The sequence below is a fragment of the Mesoplodon bidens genome, assembly GCF_964165515.1.
Source record: "Mesoplodon bidens genome assembly, chromosome: 4".
Lineage (NCBI taxonomy): Eukaryota > Metazoa > Chordata > Mammalia > Artiodactyla > Ziphiidae > Mesoplodon > Mesoplodon bidens.
Window position 1 is genome coordinate 52,138,812 of NC_138160.1, and position 27,410 is coordinate 52,166,221.

General features: G+C 35.2%; 1 protein-coding gene across 2 annotated transcripts in view; it reads left to right on the forward strand.

Annotated features, from left to right (window-relative positions):
• RNF180 (ring finger protein 180) overlaps positions 1-27,410 on the forward strand; it is a 277,857-nt gene that overhangs the window by 33,363 nt on the left and 217,084 nt on the right. The window contains exons 3-5 of one of the 2 annotated variants that reach the window (XM_081232400.1): positions 21,268-21,363; positions 22,985-23,944; positions 26,788-26,823. In XM_081232400.1, coding sequence (XP_081088526.1) covers positions 21,268-21,363; positions 22,985-23,944; positions 26,788-26,823 — 1,092 coding nt within the window. The remainder of the gene's footprint in view (positions 1-21,267; positions 21,364-22,984; positions 23,945-26,787; positions 26,824-27,410) is intronic. The other variant, XM_081232401.1, reaches the window with a different exon arrangement.

Here is a 27,410-nt window from a genome sequence, read left to right on the forward strand (position 1 = left end):
ATCTTTTGATGAACAGAATTTGTAAAATAATATAGATAAATTTATTAATCATCTCCTTTATGTTCTGTACTTTTTGTTTAAGAAATTCTTCAGTACCCTGAGGAGAAGATTTTTTCCTTTCCTTCTACTGAATACCAAAGTGGAGATAGGCAGCTTTCCTTCTTTGTCCTTCTGAGCAACAGGTTTATTTCTCATTCACCCTTATACTGATAACCCAGCTTTATGTAGGAGTTCCCTCTTACAGTCTCCCGACCCTGAGCAAACCCTGGACTTTGTCTCCTGTCTTCCTCACACCGTGAAGGTGTGAAATGGCCCTCAGAAGAACATAAAGGATCAGGAAACTGAGGAAATAGCATCCACAGCTGTTGGCTCCAGAACCACACTTGTTTAGCCCTGACCAATGCCAGGAAATGGAAGTGTCACACGCTGCCTCTTAGTCCCCACAGAACTAGGAACTGGACATTGGAATCACTAACTTTTGCCGCAGACTAAGTACCTTCAAAACCAAGCTTGCTAGAAGAAACAGCACAAATATACTCATCACTTCTGCTTTCATAATATTGAACAGTGTATCAGCTTGGGGAAAGCTAGGTCATGTGTGGAACTTGAGCTGTAAGGGAATCTGGGACATTTGAGCTTTAGTTTTCCAGCCACTGGCATATGGTAAGGCAGTGACTGGGAATTTAGAATGGAATTTTGAGACAGTCTACAATGTCCACAGGGACAAAAGGGGACTCCTACTCTACCTTCAGTCCTGAGATACGTGAAATGTGGGCCAGAACCAAAACCAAAAGCAAAAAATAACAATGAAAACTCTAAAACCAGAAAATAACAAAATTGGTCTCCGTTTGTCAAGTCTGGCGGGGTGGGCGTTGCGTCAGAGGTGGTGTCCTCCGCTTTCACTTCTTAGTCCATTTTGACACAGTTCGGGGCACATCAAGTTTATATGGCCTAAAAGGACATTTAAAAAGAGATTTCTGGAAGGCTGCTGGTTCTATGGTTATGGGATTCAGAGCAGAGATCTGAACTGAAAGTGTGGATTTGGGAGTCATCAGCATTTAAGTGGTGAGTCAAGCTGTGAAAGTAGATGAGATGACCATGCAGAGTGTGAATGGAGTGAGAAAGAAGAGGGCCTAGGAACATTTAAGGGATGGACAGGAAAAAAAAATCACAAAGTAGGAAAAAAAGAGTAGTAAGAAAGATAGGATTGAAAATCAGGATACAGTGTTATGGAAGTCAAGGGATGAATATCTTCCAGAAGGAGGGATTCGTTAGTAATATTGAACGTTGTAGCGAGACGTAGAAGACCAGATACTGCCTTTAATGTGCAGGTTGTACACTGCATAATTCTAGAGGGTGCTAGTCTGTGAAAGGTGCCCCCAGATTTTACAGAAATGGCATACAAACTGCATGGCCAAATGTAGAGACTCTGAATGAGAATTAAAAGTTTGGTTTTAGCAAAGAGGAAATCACTTGGTTTTAGCAAAGAGGAAATCATTGGACAATGTTCATTGTAACTGTGAGTCCTAACCACCGAAGTGACTGTATCTGGAGATAGGTCTTTAGGAGGTTTCTAAGGTTAAATCAGGTTATAAAGATGGGGCCTTAATCCAGTAAGAAGAAGAGAGAGAGAAATCTCTTTTCTCTCTTATAAGAAGGGAAAGAGAGATCTCTTTCTCTCTCTACCATGTGAGGATACAGCAAGAAGGCAGCTATCTGCAAATTAAGAGGAGAGCTATCACCAGTACCTGAACATGCTGGCACTTTGATCATAGACTTCCAGCCTCCAGGGTTGTGAAGAATAAATGTCTGTTGTCTAAGCCACCCAGTCTGTGGTATTTTGTTTTGCCAGCTCAGATCAACTAAGATATGACAGGCACTGGAAATTCAATGAAGAGCAGAAGAGAAGTGTTCTGTCCTTGTGAAACTTTCAGGATAGTGATCAATCATAAATATAAAATTATTAGCTGTGTAAGTGGAAAAATAGGAAACGTATAGGGAGCCATAAAGATAGGACATGGACATAGGATTGTTATTGTAAGCGGGAGGCTTTTCTGAGGAAACGACTTGTGTAGAGATACGGTGGATGAGTAGCCAGGACAGTACAAGACAGAGGACCTTCCAAGCTTTAGGACCAGCATATTCAAAGGCCCTGTGGTGGAAAGAATGTGATGTATCTCCATGGAACTAGAAGATTTCTATGATTGGAGGGCAGAGATCGAGAGTTTGGCCAAATTTGAGGCTAGAAAGATGGGTGTTGGTTAGATCATTTATGGTCTTGCAAGACAAATTAAGGACTTTGATCTTTTTCCTAAAAGCTGGGAAGTCAGTGAAAAGGAGTGACATGACCATTGAATTTTTTAAAAATTATTTTGGCAATTTTGAAAGCGTGAAATTAGAAAGGTAGCAAGAATACATGCAGGGAATGGTCTGCCTTTAAATAAGGCTTTCAGTTTCTTTTTTATTCATTCTGACTTTTGAGTAAAAAAAATTTTCACCCTTGAAGTATGTTCTCAACCTACAATAGTAAAACCAGGCAGTCCAATAGGTTTTGGTTCGTTTATATTTATAACCCTTTAAACATTTAATTAATAATGTTAATCTAAATGACATTTTTATTACCTGATCTTTTTCCCTGTAGTGTTTATAGCTGATAACTGCAAATATTTAAATAAACTATATTACTTAAATAATATAGTTGGCTAACTTTTAATGTGTTAGCTAAGGGAATGTTATTACTAACATTGGAAATGTGTTAGTGTTAAACATTTTCCAAAAATTATATAATAATATTATGTCACCTTTTTACATTTAACGTGTTCTGTTCAATTAAAACTCTTAACAATCATTACATGATAAAAAGATAATGCATACAGTTTGTAATTTTAAAATTAAAGAAGTTCTCTTTGTACGCAGTAACTGAAAACATTCCCTACCCTTAAAGAAAAAGCAATATCAATAACAATGCGTTAGCTCCCCCTACTGCTTGAACAAAAGATTTCATTTACAAAATATTTTGTCAACATTTTTCTGACAGTATTAAGTGAAACTGGCTGTTAGTTACTTCTCTTCTTTCACTTCCTCCTTTGCCCACATGATAAACTTGAGACCCCAAAAGCTGTCTATTAAGGTTTTTAAAATCCTAATAATATAGTTTTTCTAATTTTCAGTTTATTTTTCCCAAAGAGATAACCTGACGCCACTACTTTAAAGCCTTTAAATTCCTCAAATAAGTTTGCTTCGTTTAATCATTTATCTTAAAATACATTCATTAAAACTTGTTTTATCAGGTATATTTGTGTGATTTTTTAAAAAATTAAGTGACTGTAGACTTTATAGTTTGATGTCTTATTTTACCTGTAAAATTAAATTGGAAGTAAATATCATGAATATCATATATATTTATGTTTCTAAGACAGTGTGTGTAATTACGGTTGAAGTAGTTGGCAGTCTCATTTATAACTGAGGCCTCTGTGTTTATCCTGGTTTTCTTTGTTTTCCATATCTAATTTTCAGAAAGGGAAACAATACTATATACTCTTAACCCAGCCTTTTATGCTCCTTCCACCAGTATCAATTTCTGTAACTGATTTTTGTCTTTTTTGTTGGCATGAGAGAATGCTTTAACTTTTAAATATTTAGAGAAAAATATGTGCTTGCTTTATGTTAATAGTTCTCAAATCAGGGAGATTGGTTTGGGAGCTGCGTATCAGAATCAACTGGAATTTTTTCTAAACCTACCTTTCTTCTGTATAAGTTAGTACATTGTTTTTGGTTAATTTAAAAGTAAGTTATGCTTCCAGTTTTTGTTTGTTTTGTTTTGCTTTTTTTGTAATACTCTGGAAGAATAGTAGTATCATGCCTTAAAACATACTCAGGCTAAAGATGTAAGAAAGATGATTGCCCTATAAAAGATAGTATTGATTTGGTATAAGAAGTAACAGTGGAAGCTTAGTGACTTCAGTTCTGAAGCCAGACTGCCTGGATGGAAATCCTTCCTTTGCTACTTACTGTGTGACCTTGGACAAGTTACATAAAAGTTACTTACTTTCTCTTGGTTCAGTTTTCTTATTTGTAAAATAATGAAACCTCTCAAAGAGTGCCTGGGGTGTAGTAGCACAGTACAAATGCTTGTTACATGGTAAAAATAAGAATAGGTACATTGTAAAATTTCCTTTACATACCTAGATACAGGACACCAATGTTTTTTCTCATAGGAATGTTCATAAAACATCTCTAGAATTTATAAGATAGTAGTTTCTTAGTACTGTGATCAATCTTATGTGACTAAATATCATGATCACTTTATCTGATTATGGAATATGCACAATGAAATAGTAAAATGAGATAATACGTGTTAAGGTAAAACACAGTCCCTGGCATATAAATAAGTTTCTTTACTCCCTTTATATGGTCAACACTGTGTCTAGTAATGACCCAATAAATCTAGATAGGTTGATTACTATTAACTTACTTTGACATAATATTCTATTCTTTATACCAATGTAGAAATATTTATTTAGCTCATGGATAGACAGAACCTTGAAAAGTCCAAAAAATTTTCAGATCTAATAATGAAGTAAAGAAGGCTGTATTTGTCAATTCCACTTTGTATTCGCTATGAGAGCCTTTTTAAGAATTCATTAGTTATACTAATCTGCATAACTCTTAGCTCCTAATGGAAGGGGCTAATGTGTATAGGTACTGATGTTTACAAGATTAATTCTGTTCTTCAAAAAGTAAATTCAGGTAAAGTTACACTACTAACTTTTAGGGTTAGTTTTATTAGGCTATAATTTTTTTTTTGGCTGCATTGGGTCTTCGTTGCTGTGCATGGGCTTTCCCTAGTTGCAGTGAGTGGGAGCTACTCTTTGTTGCGGCATGTGGGCTTCTCATTGTGGTGGCTTCTCTTGTTGTGGAGCAGGGCTCTAGGTGCGTGGGCTTCAGTAGTTGTGGCACGCGGGCTCAGTAGTTGTGGCTCACGGGCTCTAGAGCTCATGCTCAGTAGTTGTGGCACATGGGCTTAGTTGCTCCATAACATGTGGGATCCTTGCAGACCAGGGCTTGAACCCATGTCCCCTGCATTGGCAGGCGGATTATTAACCACTGCACCACCAGGGGAGCCCAAGGGTGTAATTTATATGTAATGAAATACACATTTCAGTGAGCTTTGATAAATGTATACGTACTCGTGTACCCGCCACCATTGTCAAGAGCTAAAAACATTTGGTCTTTTCTAGAGTTTCTTATATATGTAATCATAGAGCATATATTTTTTTATGTCTGGCTTTTTATGCTCAGCATAGTGTTTTTGAAATTGATTCATATTGTTGCATATATCAGTAGTCCATTCCTTTTTATTACTGAGTATTACTTCATTGTATACATTTCACAGTTGTTTATCTACTGTATGGATGCTGTAGTTGTTGATGGACATTTTAGGTGTTTGCAGTTTTGAGCTACAAATCTTTATGTGGACCTATATTTTTATTTTTCTTGGTTACTACTAGGAATTGCTTGGTTCTGTAATAAGTGTGGGCATAGCTTTTTAAGAAACTGACAAACTGTTTTCTAAAATGACTGTATCATTTTGCATTCCCACTGAAAACGTATGAGTTTCAGTTGCTCTATGTCTTTGTCTGTACTGATATTTCCAGTTCTTTTTGCTTTTTTCTTTCCCTTTTTTTCTTTTCTTTTTTTCCATTTTAGCTCTTGTAATAAATATGTAATGTTGTCTCATTATAGTTTGAATTTGCATTTCTCCAGTGACTGTTATGCCTATTTTCATGTGATTATCGGACATTAGTATATCTTCTTTTGTGAAATGTCTGTTGAAATTTTATAATCATTTTTTAAATTGTATTTTCTTCTTATTTAGTTGTAAGAGTTCTTTATATATTCTGGCTAAAAAGTTCTTGTCAGATACAGGTTTTGCAAAAATTTTCTTCCAGTCTGTGGTTTGTGTTTTCATTTTCTTAGTGATGACTTTCAAAGAGTAGATGGTTTTAATTTTGATGAAATCCAGTTTATCATTTTTTTCCTTTATGCGTAATGTTTTTGTGTCCTGAGACTACTTTGCCTATCCCCAGGTTTCAAATATTTTTTTCTTGTTGTAGACATTTTGTGGTTATGGCTTTTACTTTTAGGATCCTGATCCATTTTGATTTGCTTTTCATGTGTGTGGTAAGCATTTTTATTATTATTATTTTTTTACTTCATATGGATACTCAGTTGTTCCAGCACCAATTATTGAAAAGTCTATCTTTTCTCATTATCTTGGCATATTTACCAAAAAACAATTGACTAAGTTTATATACAGATCTATTTTTTTACTCTATTCCATTGATCTTGCAAGTGTTAAAATCAGATAGTGTATGTCCTCTACATTTCTTATTCTGTTGCAAAACTTTTCAGGATGTTTTAGGTCATTTTGCATTCTTTACATAAATTTTACAATGTATTTATCAATTTCTATAAATAAGCCTGCTGGGATTTTGAGTGGGTTGTATTGAATCTATAGGTTAATATGGAGGCAATTGACATCTTAAAAATATCAAACTTTCCATTCTATGAACATGGTATATTTCTTGGTTTTATTAAGTATTTAATTTTTCTGTATAGTGTTTTGTAGTTTTCAGTGGACAAGTCTTATATATATTAACAAGTCTTGTATATAAGTTTATACCTAAGTAGTTCATGTTTTTTTGGTATTATATTAAGTGGTATTTTTTAAATGTTTACTTTCCCATCGTTTGTTGTTACAGAAGTGCGGTACACAGAAATTTGTATATTGACATTCTGTACTGAAATTGTGCTTATTAATTTAACAGTTTTTATGGTGAATTTCTTAGTATTTTCTTTTTTCTTTTTTTTTTTTTTTTTTTTGTGGTACGCGGGCCTCTCACTGTTGTGGCCTCTCCTGTTATGGAGCACAGGCTCCGGACACGCAGGCTCAGCGGCCATGGCTCACGGGCCCAGCTGCTCCGCGGCATGTGGGATCTTCCCGGACCGGGGCACGAACCCGTGTCCCCTGCATCGGCAGGCGGACTCTCAACCACTGCGCCACCAGGGAAGCCCAGTATTTTCTTTATAGTGTGTTTTCTGTGAATAAAAAGTTATTTTGTTATTTTTTAAAATTATGCTAAAATACACATAACATAAAATTTACCACTACTGATATCTAGTACACTGTGCAACCATCATCACTATCTAGTTCCAGAACATTCTCATCACCCCATGTGGAAAACCCATGCTCATTAAGCAGTCACTGCCCATTTCTACCTCCCCCAACCCCCTAGCAATTACTAATATGCTTCCTGTCTCTATGGATTTACTGATTATGGATATTTAATACAAATGGAATCACACAATATACAGCCTTTTGGTCTGGCTTCTTTCACCCAGCAGAGTGTTTTCAAGATTTATCCATGTTATAGCATGTATCAGTATTTTATCCCTTTTTATGACTGCACATTATTTCATCTTAGGGATCTACCACATATTGTTTATACATTTATAAGTTGATGGACATTTGAGTTGTTTCCACCTTTTGACTATTTTCAGTAGTGTTGCTATGAACATTTTTATACAAGTTTTTGTTAGAACACCTGTTTTTTTATTATTTTGGATATACACCCAGGAGTAGAATTCTTAAGCCAGTTGGTAATTCAATGTTTAGCTTATTGAGGAACCACAAAACTATTTTCCACAGTGGCTGCACCATTTACATTCCCATCATAAATGTACAGTGGGTCCAAATTTTCCACATCCTTACCAACCCTTATTTTCTGTTTATTTCATTATTTTTATTTGTTATTATAGCCATCCTAAGTGGGTGTGAAGATGTATCTCGTCATTTTGTTGATTTCTAATCTGTATGTCTTTTATTTCTTTTTCTTGTCATACTGTACTGACTTGGACCATCAATGTGGACTAGAAAGGTGAGAATGAAGACATTCTGTTCCCAATCTTAGGGTAAAACAATTATCTTACACCACGGAGTATAAGTTTAGTTAAAGGTTTTTCATAGATACCTTTTATCAGATTGAAAAAGTTTTCTTCCATTTTTAGTTTCTAAGTTTTCATTATGAATGGATGTTGAATTTTATCAAATGATTTTTCCACATATATCAAAATATTTTCTACAATTTTGTTCTGTTTTATATTATTATATTGAGTTGTATTGTATGATTTTTGAATGCTATATCAATCTTTCATTCCTGAGATACACACCACTATGTATTCCTCAATTCTTTCAGCAGTGTTTTCTAGTTTATGATGGAGAGATCTTGTACATATTGTATTAAATTTACTCCTAAGTAGTTCATGTTTTTTGCTGCTGTTATAATTGATATTTAATAAGTTACCCATTACAATTTCTTGTGGCTAATCTAAAGAAATAGAGCTGAATTTGTATATTGACTTTATATCCTGCAAACGTATTATGCTAAACTCACTTTTTAGTTGCTTTTTGTGGATCTCTTAGTATATTCTACCTATATATGATAATCTATTGCTAAATTTTACTTATTAATATTTTATCAAGGATTTTGATGCTTTGTTTAAGAGAGATGTTCATCTGTGGATGTCTTTTTTTTATTCAAAGTATAGTTAACTTACAATATTATATTAATTCCAGATGCACAGCATAGTAACTTTATATTTTTATGCATTATACTTCACATAGTTATTATAAAATATTTACTATACTCCATATGCTTTACATTATGCCCTTGTAACTTATGTATTTTATACCTAGTTATTTGTACTTTTTAATCCTTTTCACCCATTTTAGCCCTCCTCTTATCCCTCTCCCTTTTGGCAACCACCAGTCTGTGCTCTGTATCTGTGAGTCTGTTACTGTTTTGTTATATTTCTTTCTTTGTTTTGTTTTTTAGATTCCACGAGTAAGTGAAAACATGCAGTATCTATCTTTCTCTCTCTGACTTATTTTACTTACTAGCATAATGTCATCCAGGTCTATCCACGTTTTCACAGATGGCAGGATTTCATTCTTATTTATGGCTGAGTGACACTCAATTGTGTGTGCATGTGTGTGTGTGTGTGTGTCTATACATATACACAAACACATATACCACATTTTCTTTATCCATTGATGGACATCTTTGTTGTTTCCATATTTGACTGTTGTAAGTAATGCTGTCGTAAACATTGGGATGCATATATCTTTTTTTTTTTTTTTTTTTGCGGTACACGGGCCTCTCACTATTGTGGCCTCTTCCGTTGCGGGGCACAGGCTCCGGACGCGCAGGCTCAGCGGCCATAGCTCACGGGCCCAGCTGCTCCACGGCATGTGGGATCTTCCCGGATCGGGGCACGAACCCGTGTCCTCTGCATTGGCAAGCGGACTCTCAACCGCTGCGCCACCAGGGAAGCCCATCTTTTTGAAGTATTGTTTTTGTTTTCTTCAGATAAATGCCCAGAAGTGGAATTACTGGATCATATGGTAGCACTATTTATTATTTTTTTTTTTGAGGAACCTTCATGCTATTTTCAATAGTGACTGTAGCAATTTATGTTCCTACCAGCAGTACATGAGGGTTTCCTTTTCTCCTCATCCTTGTCAACACATGTTCTCATCTTTGTGATGGCGGTCATTCTGACAGGTGTGAGGTGATATCTCATTATGGTTTTGATTTGCGTTTCCCTGATGACTAGGGATGTTGAGCATTTTTTCATGTGCCTATTGTCCATCTGTATGTCTTCTTTGGAAAAATGCCTGTTTAGATCCTCTGACCATTTTTTAACTGTATCGTTTGTTCTATTTGATATTTAGTTGTGTGAGTTCTTTATCTATTTCAGATACTAACCCTTTATCAGTACGTCATTTGCAAATATCTTTTCCCATTCATTAAGTTGCCTTTCCATTTTGTTGATGGTTTCCTTCACTGTGTAAAAGCTTTTAAGTTTGATTAGGTCCAATTTGTTTGTTTTCACTTTTGTATTCCACACTTAAGGAGACAAATTCAAAGAAAATATTGCTAAGACCAGTGTCAAAGACCATACTGCCTATGTTTTCTTCTAGGAGTTTTGTGGTTTCAGGTCTTACATTTTGGTGTTTAATACATTTTGAATTTATTTTTATATATGGTGTGAAAAAATGTTCTAATTTCATTCTTTTACATGTAGCTCTCCAATTTTCCCAACACCACTTATTGAAGAAACTGTCTTTTCCCTATTGTATATTCTTGCCTCCTTTGTTGTAGATTAATTGACCATATGTGTGTCGGTTTATTTCTGTTCCATTGATCTTTGTGTCTGTTTTTGTGCCAGTACAATACTGTTTTGGTAACTGTAGCTTTTTTGTAGTATAATCTGAAGTCAGGAAGCATGATAATTTTACCTTTGTTCTTTTTTTCTCAAGATTGCTTTGGCTTCTCAGGGTCTTTTGTGGTTCCATACAAATTTTAGGATCATTTGTTTTAGTTCTGTGAAAAATGTAATGGGTATTTTGGTAGGGATTACATTAAATCTGTAGAATGCTTTGGGCAGTATGGACATTTCAACAATAATTTTTCCTATCCGTGAACATGGGATATCATTCCATTTATTTATATTATTTTTAATTTCTTTCTTCAGTGTCATATAGTTTTCAAAGTACAAGTCATCACTTCCTTGGTTATATTTATTCCTAGGTATTTTATTCTTTTTGATATGATTATAAATGGGATTGTTTTCTTCATTTCTCCTTCTGATAGTTTATTATTAGTCTATAGAAATGCAACAGATTTCTGTATATTTTTCTTATATCCTGCAACTTTATTGAATTCATTTATTAGTGCTAGTAGTTTTTTGGTGAAGTGTTTAGGGTTTTCTGAATAGTACAGTATCATGTCATTTGCAAATAGTGAGAGTTTTACTTCTTTCCTTCCAATTTGGATGCCTTTTTTTTTTTCTAGTCTGATTGCTGTTGCTAGAACTTCCAGTACCATGTTGAGCATAAGTGTTGAGAGTGGGTATCCTTGTCTTTTTTAAATTATTATTATTGAAGTATAGTTGATTTACAGTGTTGTGCTTGTCTTATTTCTAATCTCAGAGGAAAAGCTTTGAACTTACCACTGTTGAGTAGAATGCTAGCTGTGAGTTTGTCATAAATGTTGTTTACTATGTTGAAGTATGTTCCCTCTATACCAACTTGGTCAAGATTTTTTTTTATCATGAACCAATGTTGGATTTTGTCAAGTACTTTTTCTGCATCTGTTGAGATGATCATGTAATTTTTATTCTTTGTTTTGTTAATGTGATGTATCACAGTGATTGATTTGTGGTTGTTGAACCATCTTTGTATCCATGGAATAAATCCCACTTGATCATGATGTATGATCCTTTATGTATTGTTGAATTTGGTTTGCTAATATATCATTGAAGATTTTTGCATCTGTGTTCATCTGGGATGTTGGCCTCTAATTTTCTGTAGTAGTAGTGTCTTTGTCTGGTTTTGGTATCAGAGTAATGCTGGCCTCATAGAATGAATTTGGAAGTGTTCCCTCCTGTTCAATATTTTGGAATAGTTTGAGAAGGATAGGTATTAACTCTTCTTTAAATTTTTGATAGAATTGCCCTGTGAAGCTGTTGTCTGGTGGACTTTGGTTTTTTGGGAGTTTTTTGATTACTGATTCAATTTTAATATTAGTAATTGGTCTATTTATATTTTCTGTTTCTTTTTTATTCAGTCTTGGATGATTGTATGTTTCTAGAAATTTATCCAATTATTCTAGATTGTCCAGTTTGTTAGCATGTACATGTTCATAGTATTATCTTATGATTATATTTCTGTGATATTGGTTGTGATTTCTTCTCTTTCATTTCTAATTTTGTTTACTTAGACCTCATTTTTTTTTCCTTGATGAGTCTGGCTAAAGGTTTGTCAGTTTTGTTTATCTTTTAAAAACCAGCTCTTAGTTTCATTGATCTTTTCTAGTTTTTTGTCTCTATTTCCATTCTAACCTTTATTATTTTATTATTTTGTTTGATTTTCTCTGTTTTAATGAAATTAGGTGAAAGAGTTACATATCCTGGTCTTGAAGGTGTGTCCGTGTGTGGGAACATCCCTATACAGGCCGCTTGTGCCCCATGGCATTGGTGGGAGAGTTGGATCTGAAGTGATCATGGGCCATGTCTTCTCTTGGGATGTGCTGCTGACCACTGCCTTGGTGGGAGGTAGGGCCAAAGTTGGATGAGCTGGAGCCAGAGCCCAGTGTGAGTCAGGGTTTTTCCAATACTTGATGGTAATTACACCCCTGTCTGGTGGTGGAACTGTGGCCTGAGGGGCTAGAGCAGGAGCCCTGAGGGAATTGGGCTTTTCCCTCAGAGCATTGGTGGTCTTGGACTTGGATTGTCTTGGTTAGGGGTGAGGTCAGGGCCCAAGAGGCTGGAGCAGCAGTTCTGATCTGGTTTTGCTTCTCCTCTTCTCAGCAGGTATACAGTGGTGATGGTGATCTCTGCCTTGGTTGGGGAGGGTGTCAGGGCCCAAAGGGCTGGGGCAGCCATTCTGAGCTAGCTGTGCTTCTCCCTACTGTGTGTGATGGCAGTCTCCACGTTGGTGGGAAGCAGTACCTGAGCTGGAGGGGCTAGAGCAGGTGCTCAGTGTAGGTTGGGCGGGCATGCTGGGATGGTCCTGGCAGGCTGGCCAGAGCACCAAGCAGTTTTCATTCTGCTGCCTCTATCCTTGGACTGGGAGCAAGCAAGTCTGTGTGCATGCCCTTCAAGAGCAGAGTCCCGGTTTCTTATGGCCCTCTTGAAAGCCCCACTGCTTTTCTAAGCATCCAAGAGGGCTCGTCTTCCTGTTGCCAGACCCCAGGGCTTGGGTGCTTAATATGGGACTTGAACCCCTGACTTCTTAGGGAGGATGCCAAGACTGTGATATCGCCTTCCTCTTCTTGGTCACCCCCTAGGGGGCTGGGTTGCAACTAGAAATGCTTCTCTTCCTCTCCTACCAGGCTCTGTGTGGTTCTCTCTTTCATAACCTTGGTTGTAAAAGAGCCATCTGTCCTGCTAGTGTTCAGGTCATTCTCAACAAGAGTTGCTCTATATGTAGTTGTAGTTTTGATGTTTTCGTGGGGGGAGGTGAGCTCAGGGTCTTCCTACTCCACCATCTTGATCCTCTCCTTCATGGATGTCCTTTATTGTAACATCTTTATCTTTAAAAATTTTTGTGATAATGCTGGCCTCATAAAATGAGTTGGGAAGCAGTCCATCATACTCAGTTTTCTGAAAGAATTTGTATAGGATTTGTACATTTCTTCCTTAACTATTTGATACAGTTCACCAGAAAAGCCATCTGGGCCTGGAGCAGTTTGTTTGTTTTTGGTGGGAGACAAGATTTAATTTCAAATTTAGCTTAATTGATTTAGAGCTGTTCATATAGCCCATTTCTCCTTGATTCATTTAAGTAAATTATATCTTTTAAGAATTTTATTTCATCTAGTTTGCCAAGTTTTTTCATAAAACTTTCCACTCCATTACATTATTATTGTTTAAATGTCATTGATTCTATAATCATGTCTCTCCTTTTCCCAAATATTGGTCATGTTTTATCTTTCTTTAATATCTTTCAGTTTCATTGTTTGTCTATTTTTTATTTTATTTATTTCTGATATGTATTATTTTCTTTCTGTTTACTTTAGTCTTAATTTGCTCTTCTTGTAGCTTTCTAAGTTGGAAGAAGCTTAGATCATTGAATCCTTTATTTTGTCAAATATATTTATACTCTAAAGTATCCTATGACCACTGCTTTATCTGCATTCTACAAATTTTAATATGTGTGTTTTCCTTTTTATTCAATTTGAGGTATTTTCTCATTTCTCTTGTGATTTCTTCTTTGACCCATAGGTTCTTCAGAAGTATGTTTTTTAATTTTCAAGTACTTGGGGATTTTTCAGATATCTTTCTGCTATTGTTTTCTAATTTAATTCCATTATAGTAGAGAACACATTTGGCATTACTTCATTCCTTTTAAATCTAAATAATGGTCCAACAAATGGTCCTTCTTGGAACGTATTCCAGGTGCACTTTAAACAAATATCTATTCTGTGTTGTTGGGTATAGTGTTGCACAAATGTCAGTTGATTGATGGTGTTGTCTAAATGTTCTATATTCTTACTGAGTTTCTGTCTACTTGTAATACAACTTTATAAGACAAATGCTGAAATTTCCAACTATAATTATGTGTTTGTCCATTTTCTTTTTAAGTTCTGTCAGCTTTTACTTCAAGTATTTTGACATTTGCTATTCGGTGAATACATATTTACAATTGTTATGTCTTCCTGATGAATTGACTCCTTTATAATTATGAAAAGTTTCTTTTTTATCCCTGACAATATTCCTTGTCCTGAAATCTACTTTGATATTAATATAGCAACTCTAGCTTTCCTTTGATTTATGTTTGCATGGTAAAAATTTTTATCCTTTAAATTCCAAACCTATGTGTGCCTTTATATTAAAAATGAATTTCTTGTATAAGATGTATAGTTTGGTCTTTGTCATCCAGTCTAATATCCTCTGATTTGTAATTGGAATATTTAGATCATTACATTTAATGTGAGTATAAATATGTTTGAGCTTAAATGTAACATTTATTCCCTATTTGTCTCATGTTCTGTCTTCTGTTTTTCTTTTACTGCATTTTTGGATTAAGTTATTTTCAGGATTCCTTTTATGTCTGTTGACTTTTTAGGGTACTGTTTTTCCCTTAGTGGTTGATCTTTGGTTTACAATATGCATCCGTAATTTTTTTTGTTTGTTTGTTTTTTGGCTGCGTTGGGTGTTCATTGCAGGCTCTAGAGCACAGGCTCAGTAGTTGTGGTGCACGGGCTTAATTGCTCTGCGGCATGTGGGATCTTCCCGGACCAGGGCTTGAACCCGTGTCCCCTGCATTGGCAGGTAGATTCTTAACCACTGCGCCATCAGGGAAGTCCCTATGCATCCGTAATTTATCAAAGTCTTCCTTTAAATTATATTATACCATAGCACATATAGAGTGAGGATCTTACTCAGTATGCTTTCATTTCTCATTTCCTATTCTTCATATTGTTGTCTTCAGATATTTTATTTTTTCATTTAAAACTCCACAGAATATTTTTAACAAACTGCTTTAACAAGTAAGCTGTCCTTTAAAGAAAATTAAAAAGAAAAAAATAAATTTTACATTTACCAACATATTTACCATTTGAGGATCACTTTACTCAGTTGTGTTGATCCAAGTTTCATTTGATGAAATTTTTCTTGTATCGAAGAACTTCCTTTGCCATGTCTTATAGTTCAAATTTACTGATGATAAATTCTTTTAGGATTTGTTCCTATGAAAAAGTCTTTATTTCACCTTCATTTATAACATTTTTTATACAGTAAAATTACTCTTTGGTATACAGTTCCCTGAGTTTTGACAAATGAATAGGGTTGATTATACATAACTACAATCAAGATATAGAACAGTTACATTATTCCCTAAATTGTCTCATGCTCACCCTTCATATTCAATCCTTTCCTCCCTCACCCAACCCTGATAATTACTGATCTCTTCTCTATCCCCATAGTTTTGTTATGCTGGCTTGCCTTGTTGAAAAGGGACAGCAACTTCAACAAGCCTATAACTTCTCTGCCTTCCCCTGGATCCTAGTTCAGACTCTGCCTCCTGGGTCAGATAGATGTATATTTAGCTCTGTGATGAAGGGTTCTAGTTTCTCTGATATATACCCACATAATCAAGATCAGAGACAGTGAAACTGGCATGAGTTTCAGTTCATCCTCATCAGTACCATATTTTCCTTTCTGTCCCCTACTTTACATCCGTCTTCCTTTCCTGACTGCCTCAGGCACTGCATTTTTGGATCTTAGGGGTTTGGCCATCTCAGCGCTCCTGTCCCTTTCAGTTATAGTTTTGTGTCCAGCATTGTATTCCTGCCACTCTCTCAGGGATTTGAGGGTTTTGTTGTTGCTGTTCATCAGTGTTCTAAGGGTCACAATGTGTATTGTCCTTCCGCTAGTAGTTTAAGGCTTTTGTTTTGTTGGAGAGACAAGGAGAAAGGATCTGGATAGAGTTTTATCCATTTCCCTCAGGTCAACAGGCCTGCTCTCCCCCAGGCCTGTTCTATGTTGGATTTTTGTTTGGATACCAAACACTGTAAATTTCATGTTGTGGAGTGTTATACTTTGTTTTATTCCTTTAAAGGCTTTTGTATTTTGTTCTGCCTAATACTTGTTTTTAGATAATTTTGATAATTTAGAAGCTTATTTTTAGGTTCTTTAGGGCAGGTTTAGAGTAGTCCTTATTCTAAGGCTAATTTAGTCCCACTTTTATGAAATGACCCTTTGGGTCACTACTGAATGCTTCATTATTTAATGAGTCCTTTAGCATCAGGCTGGTTGGAACATAATGTTTCCTGGCCCTGTGTGAGCTCTTGGAATTATTTGGCTTATAGCCTCTCTAATTGTTCTTTCCTCTGTACAGGTGTTCTTAGCACAGTCTCCTGGAGTTTTGCTCTAAGCATGACCATATTGGACTTTGATCAAAGACTCAAGGGGAAACCATATACAAATTTCTGGAACTTTAAAAAAAAAATCTCTCTTGGGTACTGTGTCCTGCAGATTTTAGTTTGCCTTAAGCTCCAAAAAATCTGATTCTTGTTTCCTCAAGTCAGAAAGTTGACCAGACTCTGTCGAGGTTCCTTCTTCATGTGTACTGTACTCTGTTAATTGCCACCAGGAAGAAAGTCTGGATGACTATAGGCTCAATTAATTTATTTCTCTCAGAAGTCAGTATTTTACTGCCTGTTGTCCCACTGTTTGAAAATAGTTGTTTGTTACATTTTGTCCAGTTTCCTAGTTGTTTATGGTAGGAAGTTAGTTCTGAACTCCTATTCCTTCATGGCCCTAAGTGGAATTCCAAAAGTCATTGTTATCTTTTTTCTCCTGTTTGTAAGATACCTAGTTTTTCTTGATGCATTCTTTTGTCACTGAATTTCAGCAATTTTATTAAGAGCCATGGTTTCCTTTGTGTTTACACTGTTTGAGGATCCCTGAGCTTCTTGAATCTATAGGCCTTTGGAAAATTTGGCCATGATTTATTCTATTGTCCCGTCTATTCTCCATTTACATGTATGTTAGACTATTTGATGTTTCCCAAAAGTCACTGAGATGTTGCTTATTGTTTTCCACATTTTTTTTCTTTCTATGCTTGGTTTTTTCATTATTTTTTATTTTATATGTTCAGGTTTTCTTCTGCAGTATCTAATTTGCTGTTAAGTGAAATTTTTTTTTTTTTTTTTTTTTTTTTTTGCGGTAGGCGGGCCTCTCACTGTTGTGGCCTCTCCCCCTGCAGAGCACAGGCTCCGGACGCGCAGGCTCAGCAGCCATGGCTCACGGGCCCAGCCGCTCTGCGGCACGTGGGATCTTCCCAGACCGGGGCACGAACCCGTGTCCCCTGCACCGGCAGGCGGACTCTCAACCACTGCGCCACCAGGGAAGCCCTAAGTGAAATTTTTAATTTCAGAAAAGTTTCTTCTCTAGATATATCATTCATTAGGTATTAAGACAATTTATCTTTTCATTATACTCATGTTTTTCTTTTAATACTTGAAAATATTTGTCATAGCTGGTTTAATGTCTGTTTATGCAATTATATCCACTTTTTGGGGGGTATATTGCTATTGATCAATTTTTCTCCTGGTTGTGGGTCACATGTTTTGGATTTTTTTTTTTTTTGGTACATATCTAGTAGTTTTTCTTGTAGGTTGGACATTTAGATTTAACATTATTGAGTGTCTGGATATTATTGTCTTCCTTTAAAGGGTGTTTTAGCAAGCATATAAGTTATTTGTGATTGAACTTCATTCTTTGGAGGCTTATTTTTAAGCTTTATTAGAGTTGCTTTTTAGTACCCTTTACTCTTGGGCTAATTTAGCCCTACTTTTAAGGCAGAACTCTTCTGGAATCTCTCCTAAAGACCCCATAAGTTCATTGAGATCTTTCTACTCTGGGTGCTTGGAACTTGAACATCTTCCCAGCCTTGCTGTGAGCCCTGTGTGAATAGTTGTTTGCAGCTCACTAGAAGATGTCTTTTCCTTAGTAAGTTTTCTTTATCTAGTTCTCTGATATCTCACCCTACATATGTCCATATTGGTATTCAACCAAAAATTTAGAGGAATCACTATACAGATTTCTGGAACTTTTTTTCTATTTATAGGCCTCTCCTTGCCAGTATAGTGTCTTGCAAATTCTAGCTATTTAGCCTCTACAGACTCTGAGCTCCATCTTAAATCATCAAGGCTGCTGTACACTAATTGGGTTCCTCCTCCCTATACCAAGGTTCTGAAAGTTCCCCCAGGCAGAAATCCAGGGTTATTTTTAGGCTTACCTCATTTATTTTCCTTCTCTGAGGGATCACAGTCCTGTGCTTTCTTTTGTCTAATGTCTTAAAATAATACTTTAATATATTTTGCCTAGTTTTATCAGTTTTAATAGTGAGAGCATGTCTAATACCACTTACTCCAGTATTTCCAGAACTAGAAGTAATCAATGTATTTTATTTTTATTTACATCAATTTTTAAATAAATACTTTATTATATAAGTGTAATATAATATATTCTCCTATTAAAACAATTATGGAAAAGTTAGTTTCCTTTTAGTAACTTTCCTAATCTTAGGCTTCTTTCATTCTTAAAATCTAGCCAGTGATATCAACTTGGTACACAGCCTGTAAGGTACCTTTTCTATCCATTTATATACATATGTTTCCATAGAAAAGTTGTAATATTGGTTTTCTTTAGGTTGTATATGCTTTTAGTATCGTAATTCCAAGTATATTTAGTTCTCTTTCACTTGATTTAAAAAAAAACAGTGTGTGTTAGAGGTGTACCTTATTATTAAAACAAATCTATTTCATATTCTTTATATGTTGATATAGTTAATATAGTAAATAATGTAATATTTTTATATGGTAATATTTTCAGCAAGAATAGAGATTGGTCCTCAGTAGCTCATCTTCTAGACATATTGCAAATGCTTTCCATTTTTTTCCAGGCCTTTCCGCCACATTTTCAGAAATGTTGCCCTATTTCTCTCTGCCCCAAGTACTCCTCTTGCCTGGAGATAGACAGACTTCACATCCACCCCAAATAGTTGCCCAGGGCCCTTTTTTGCTTCTATTTTCCACAACTTTGGCATGGGCCATTCTTTGTGTTGTTCTCATCTGTTATGTACTTGAATACAGTATGCTGTTGTTTCCCTTATTAATCTCTCAGAGGTTCCTTACAATTTTTGGTCCATTGAAATCTCCCCACCCATATTTTCTCATTCATCTATTGATTCCTTTTTTTGAAAAATCTTTTGCAGGTTCTGTGGTTTGATAGAGAGTATAGGCTGGAATATGTACTCACTTTGCTATCTTGAAACCAAGAATTACATTTCTCTCTGCCTGAATTTTCGCTGTATCATTTTATCATAATCTAGAATAAGATTAAACCTTTGTATGTTTGCCTAACACTCTTGTGAATAGCCATGTATTAGGGAGCAGTAAGATGTTTGAGCTAGAAAGTATTCCTAGCATCTCCTCTTCTGTTCCTAACTTTACTTCTGTTCAGTAATATCCTCTTCATATTGCCCTGCACTTTTCTGGCCCTCACTATTCTTGTATTGACATGGGAAGTTCCATTTGTTAACCAGAATTGAAGTTTAGGCATCATGAATAAAACTGTAAAGTTTCTCTTCGGGCAACTATAAACCCTTCCCAACAGATTTTCTATTTGCCATTGAAATATTTTCAACCCATGTTGCAGATTTTTAAAACATTAGAATTGGAAATTTTTAAACCTTTTAACAGAAGTTTTATTTCATCATTATAATCTTGAATTTGGTTTAGCACTAATTATTATTTTGACATATAAAATACTACTGTATACAATATACAAAATAATGAAACGTGATCTAACCTATAACAGTAGCTCAAGTCCCTTCCACTTTTAATTTATATTTTGATTTTTTGGGCTCCTGACCAAAGTTAGATTAATATGACTTCTTTATAGATCTTTCCAATATGTAAATAAATTACACTGAAACTTTTTGTCTACACGGGGCAACAATTTAGTACCTTAAGATCTACTGATGGAGGAGAAAAATGATGTAAAGTCCAGAGGAACCATCTTGGGATATTAAACAAAAATTCTGGGTGATCCTGGCTCTAAGTCACAATCTAATGTAGATTATTCAGTGAAAATTTCTTAAAGAGATTCAGTCCTTTTTCATTCATAGCACTGTAAATACAAACTTCTAAGTCATGCTTAATAATTTCCTTGTTTGTTACTTTGTTATAACCTGATTATAGTAACTAGTAGTGCAACCACTTTGGAAATATAAAAGAGAACTATTCTTTGTCAACTTGCAGAGCTACTTCTGTTTAAAATCTGATCCTGGGAAAGGATATATGGACAGGAGCCTACCCTTGTGCTGTTCTTGTCAATCAACCCTTTCTGTCATTTCACAGAATGAAATTCTGTAGACCCAGAAGGGACCTGAGCAGTTATGTAGCAGTGTTTTACAGGAAAAGAAACTGAGAGCCAGAGAGGTAAAGCAGCTGTCCTACGGTCACAGAGGTAGTAAAGAACCACATATCTTCACCCTGGACTGCCCTGAATTTTTTTGACATGTTGAGAAGTCATCGTGTCTCAACTATATATCACATTTATTTCTACAAACCTACTTCAAAAGGCTAAAATTGTCTCTTTTTGAATTTTTTGTTGTACTTACACAGCTGAAATTTAGTCAGAGCCTATCTAGCTCCCTGTACAATTATTCCTCTTCTCCCATTCTCTTAAACTTTTCTGGAGCATCTTGATAGAGAATACAGCAACTCCTTTATTCTGTCATTAGAGTCCAGACAGAATCAGAGATCGAAGGCTGGGGGAAGTTGTCATGAATGGTAGTATTTTTACTCACACACAGAAAAAATAGGGCACCAGATTTGTCCATTCAGTAACTTTCTGCTCAATTTTAAATTTAATTTGATGAACTCAATGAAATGCAGGAATCTTTTTTTTTTTTTTTTTTGGTCAATTTAAACGTGGCTATTCCCTGAAAAAAAAAACCTTTTCTTTCTGTGTTTGTCTTTGGCAATGGGAGTAAGGAGAGAAGGGCAGTATGTATTTCCTTCCTATCTAAAATTGAAAGTATTTTTTGTGTTTTACTCAAATATGAATTTTGTGTAATAAATTCTGAACTAGTCATGACTAATATTATGCATTTTGATATAACAGGATAGACATGATTCAGCTGATGATCAAAATATTTGTCATGTGTGGCATATGGATATAGAAGCCCTTCCAGAATGGATACACTGCCTAATACAAAAAGTAAGTTCCATTGTTTCTGAGTAAAATTAGGAATATACTACCTTCAGAAAGTTTTCGCCCTCATTTTAGAGCTATTTTTCTTGGATGCATTGTTTCAAGAGACATGAAAGGGTGTGTAACTTGATTACGCTTACTGGTTTCTTCATTATTACTGGAGTGCTCTGAGAACTTTTATACCTCAGACTTTGCACTTGGTATTTCCCCTTCCTTGACTTCTCTTCCCAAAGCTACTCACCTGTTTCTTCATTTCCTTAGGTCTTTATTCTCAGTGAGGCATTGCCTGGCCAATCTATCAACTGCCTCTCCCCACTATTACCACTCTCAACACTTCCTTTCTCCCTTCTCTACTTTATATACCTATCTATGTTTTACACACACATTATAAGTGATATATAGAACTTTAAATATGCTTAAGTATATATGACATATATAAATTATTATACACATTCATACGCATATCCACATATGCATATATATATACACACACAAAGGGCTTACTGATCTTGTTAGTTACCTAGCTCCTCTACTAGAATATAAACTCCATGAAGTCAGAAGTTTTTATATTTTGTTCATTATGTACTATATCCCCAGCACCTAGAACAGTACCTGTTGAGTGAATGAAATATCCTATGTGTCTCATTACACAAATGTAAAATAAACTGGAAAATTAATGACTCTTATTGGCACAATCAGTATCAAAAAAACACTTTTAAGGATCCTTAATGAAATATTATGAGTAGGAATTCATCTTGTCAGTGTGGCATCATTATTTCTCATAATTCAAAACAGCTAAGTATTAGAAAAGTATAAGTAATATGATTTTTGGAACAATATAGTTGCCTTTCTCCACTGACTAGCTTACTTTTTTTTTTAAAGAATAACATTAGCTAGATATCCCTTGCATCCATTCTCACGTCGTAATGATTTCCTGGGAAAATGCCAGTGCACTGCTTATTAGTGTCCTGAACTTTAGAAAATGTATTAGGACACTGTAGATGTCCTACTATCTCTGTTGAAAAGATAGCTTTAAGTTAGTTCATTATTAATTTGTAATCTGAGTATAGAAAATGAAGTAACTGATGTATGCAACCAATATCTTTTGGTTGTATGTAAAAAGGCAGGAAGAGCTTTATTCTGTTGGTTGGGTAAAGTTCCCTCACACAGTGCTTGGTATGCAAGAAGTGTATCAAAACAGACACTTTTCTGTGAGATTTTACTTGCAAATTAAGCTCTGTAGACTGATTTGCTTCCTGGTTCCATAGTGTATTTTTCTTTTCATTAGTTCACACTGTATCCATATTCAGCCTATTGTTTAAGAGACTCTTTTAGAATTCTTAGGAGTATTGTTTAGATGGGTGTGATGTTCAATATGTTATCATTCTAGACCTTTGGAGCTTCTTATCTCTATTTATTGGAAGGCTTGTTTCCATCTAGTAGACTGTTCTGTCTACTAATCAGAAAACAGAATGCTGGCCTTTTCTGTGGCATAGAAAACCTTCATGTGGTCGGCTTTAAAAAACAAACAAACAAACAATAAAACCACAAACAGAAAAACAGCTCACATTCTCTTTGGTTACTTTACAAAGAAAGAATTGTTTTTATTTTTCTTTATTACCTGTAGGCCCAGTGGACAGTTGGAAAACTGAATTGCCCTTTCTGTGGGGCCCGTTTAGGGGGCTTTAATTTTGTCAGCACTCCAAAATGTTCCTGTGGCCAGCTTGCAGCTGTACATCTCTCCAAAAGCCGGACCGATTATCAGCCAACACGGTCAGGCCGACTAATGAGACCCTCGCTGAAATACTTGTCACATCCTAGAGTTCAGTCAGGTTGTGACAAGGAGACTCTGCTGAGAGGTGACGCCTCCAAAAACAGAAGTCACGGGCTTTTAAACATGGCCCAAAATAATAATCGTCCTGGAAGATTAACAGAAGCACTTTGCCTGGAGGTACGGTCAACATATTTCAAGATGAAGAACGAAAAACTGCTCTTCAAAGCATCAGATCCAAAATATCATCTTTTTGTTCCACAGCTTGTGACCGGCAGATGCACTACGAGAGCTTTTCATAGAAAATCACATAGCTTGGATTTGGACATCAATGAGAAACTGACTTTATTACCCACTTTATATGAAATCCATAGTAAGACTACTGTGTATCCCAGGCTAAATGAAACGCAGCCTATTGACCTTCCGGGCTTGCCTTTAGAATCGAGTAAAAATAACCGTTCCTTTCAGATTTCATCCAGTTTTGATCCTAATATGCTGCTGCAAAGATTTTCAGTGACTCCCCGTGAGACCCAGACACAAAGAGGAGGAGAATTTCAGTGTGGTCTAGAAGCTTCTGCAGTGTACTCTGGCCATGCTAGTCCTAACAACCTGACTTTCCTGATGGACCTGCCCTCAGCTGGCAGGAGCACACTGGAGGCCCCAGACCAGGAAGAGCACCTCTCTCCTCTGGACTTCCTGCACTCAGGCAGTTTTTCATTGGGTGCCATTAATCAAAGGCTCAGTAAGAGAGAAAAGAGCAAGCTGAAGAATCTGAGACGGAAACAACGAAGGCATGAAAGATGGCTGCAGAAGCAGGTAATTTTTAAAAGAGTTTACTAAAAATTCTGTATTATAAATGTCAGGCTTTGGGGAGAGGAGCTAACTTTGAATTACCTATATTATAAAAACTTGACTTGAGTGATTTTTGAAATGACATTTCTCCCAACTGAACTTAATGATCATGTAGCTCTATTATAACTGACATGTATAACCATGTCTCTGTGCTTACACGTGTACAGAAAATGCCCTTTTGTGAAGTTTTTCCCAATTTTGCTAATATTTTATAGGAACATTCATCTCATGATATTGAGACTAGGTTGTCATACACGTTTTAAATATATTCATGTTAGGATTGTTTTGCAGTGCTGGTTTTTCAGGTTAAATTGAAACAAAAATGTTTCCCTAAGTAAATCCAATGTAGTGACAAATTCATTCACTTTCATTACATTTAGTTTAAATGGATATTTTCAAGGAGCCCCGTTTAATTATGTGCCCACATGAGCCAGATATGGTTAACTGTGCTAAATTGTGAAAATTATCTAAAGGATAATTGATCCTTACTGTAATTTTATAGGAGAGGGTGTTTCTCTGTGGTTTGAACTCCTATACCTATAATGATACGTTCAGGGGTGGGGTGTGTGAAGGAAACCAATATTAGGCACTGAGGAAACCAATTAAAACCAGTGGATGAGGTGCTTATGAAAATTTAGAAGTTTGAGGACTGGCTTATTTCTGTATGAACTATTTTTGAAAATTGCCTTCATTATTTGGTCATAATAGATAGCAGTCCTTATTAATTAGTATATTGAATATTAACAGTGTCCTCAGAGCTAAAATACAGAAAGCTACAACTTTACATAATAGTTCATTCTTAGTTAACCAAACTCATTATTGTTTATGATTCTAGTCATGGACTGAATAAAATAAAATTACTGCATTAAGTGCCTCAATCATGTTAGGTATTTTTCATCTTTTTGTTAGATAGTATAAGTAATTGTTTTTATATTTTTGACTGGTTTCTGACAAAAGCATTTCAATTTGGTTTCTTTGCAAGTGATGGTGTAATGTGACATCAAAGCGTTTACTGTAGGATGTAAAAAAGAATATGTTTTAGCACCATTATAATATACCTTATAGTTTAACTTATCAAAGCTGTAAAATTCAAAAATTTTATTGAAAATTTGACTTAAACCTAGATAAATTGGAGATGATCATATGTTATGTTAAGTGAACAGAACAAATACCTTAAAAACAATGTGGAGGGTTCTAAAATAATTCTCTTAACAAATAGAGATTTCAAAGAAGTATGAAAATTATACTTGTTCTATGCTGTAAATATGCAAATAAGATTTTTACAGTTTTCAAAATGTGTATAATTCTTAGGCTAGGTACTTCTGTAAACCTCAGTTATATTTTTAATCATTTTCTAGCATAGGAACACTCTTTTTCACATAGTTTAAAACAAAGTAAGACCAAAATTAATGGTCCTTTTTTTTTTTGATAAGGTTGCTTTTATTCATTCACACACATGTGATTTAACCAATCTGCTTAGCTAATTGATCGAAGTGAATGAGTCTTAGACCTGTGACAGATCAGTACAGGAATGATACGGTGGGATCCTAATAGGTTTGGTTGATTGCACAGGAGCTACAGGCAAACAAATGCCCAATGTGTCCTTAGCAAGGAAAATCTAAAAACAGGTAGCAGCATAGAAATGACATGAATTCACAGTGTGAGTACACACTGTGGTTTGAGTCAGAAGGAAGAAGAATTTTTAATAGTTTTACTAATTCAAGGAAAAGGATAAATCCTAGGAAGAGTTGATATTCGAGAAAAATTAATGGCTTAGCTATTCAGCTCATTTAATGTTTAATAAAGATTAGTTGATTCTAAAACAGATATCAGATATCTGTTTTGTATATCGTGCCTTTGGGTAATGACTTCAAAACAGATCCTGCCCCTTTTTTAATGAGAAAGATATGCATACAAGATATAAAGAAAAAGTTACCTATTATTAATGGTAATCTTTTTAAAGTTTAAAATAATTGGTTGGAGTATCTAGATTTCTGACTTTCATTTAACATGTTAAATTTTTTTGTGTGTAAACTAGACATCTTTCTGTGGCAGACACCATGATAGAAAATGTTAATGATGCTACAAAAAGTTACTTAAATTTTTGAAGCTTAGGGATGTACATGAGATTATTGTTAAAGCAGAAACTACAGCCAGTTTTCAGTGTTTTCGTTCAGCAAATATTAATTGAGCATCTACTTTGGGGAAAGAGTGCTGAGCAAACCCTTTTTTTATTCAACACAGTCTTTTTGGTTTTGGTTTTCTTTTTTAATTATCATGCAATAAAGTTGATTTATTCTTGTCATACAGCTCTATGATTTAAATATATGTATAGATTCATATAACAACCACCACAATGGGGGTCCAGAACAGTTCCATCAGCCCCACCCCAAATTTCCCTTGTGCCTTTATAATTGTGCCATGATTATATCTTTATAATCACACCCTTGTCCCATCCCTAATTCCTGAAGACCACTGATCTGTTCTCCATTACTTTAGTTTGTCTTTTTGATAATTTTATAAAAATAATGTAATGTTATAAAATTAGAACATATAGTATATAATGTTTTGAGACTGGCTTCTTTTACTCAGCATAATTACCTGTGAGATTCATCCAAGTTGTTGCATATATCTCTAGTTTGTTATTTTTATTCCTTAATAGTATTCCATTGTATGAATGAACCACAGTTTATCCATTTACTTATTGAACAGAGGTAGGTTATTCCAGGTTTTGACAGTTATGAATAGAGCTGTTATAAACATTCATGTACAGGTTTTTGTGTGAACCTAAGCTTTCATTTCTCTAGGGTAAATGTCCAGGAGTGGCATTGCTGGATCATATGGTAAGTAACTGTCAAATTGTTTTTCTGAATGGCTATACTATTTTGCATTCCAAGCAGCAATGTATGAGAGTTCCTTTTGCAGTGTATCCTCACGAACACCTGGTACTCTTAAAATTTTGACATTAATAGATACATAGTGGTATCACATTCTGGTTTTAGTTTGCATTTCCCTAATGATGTTCGCCATTTTTCAAGTGCTTATTTTCCCATTTATATATATTGTTTAGTGAAGTATCTTCAAATCTTTTAGTCATTTTCTTAATTGGGTTGTGTTCTTTGTGTTGAATTTTGAAAGTTCTTTATATACTTTGGATGTAAGTCCTTCATTGAGTATGTGATTTGTAAAGATTTTCTCCCAGTCTGTAGCTTGTACTTTTATTCTCTCAGAAAACATTTTTTTCCTATAGAAGAAACATATTTAATTTTGATGAAGTCCAGTTTCTCAAATTTATTTTTAATGGATCGTGCTTTTGGTGTCCTATCTAAGAACTCTGCCGAACCCTAGGTTATGAAGATTTTCTCCTTTGGTTTCTTATAAAAGTTATGCAGCTTTAAGTTTTATATTGAGAATTATGACTCATTTTGAG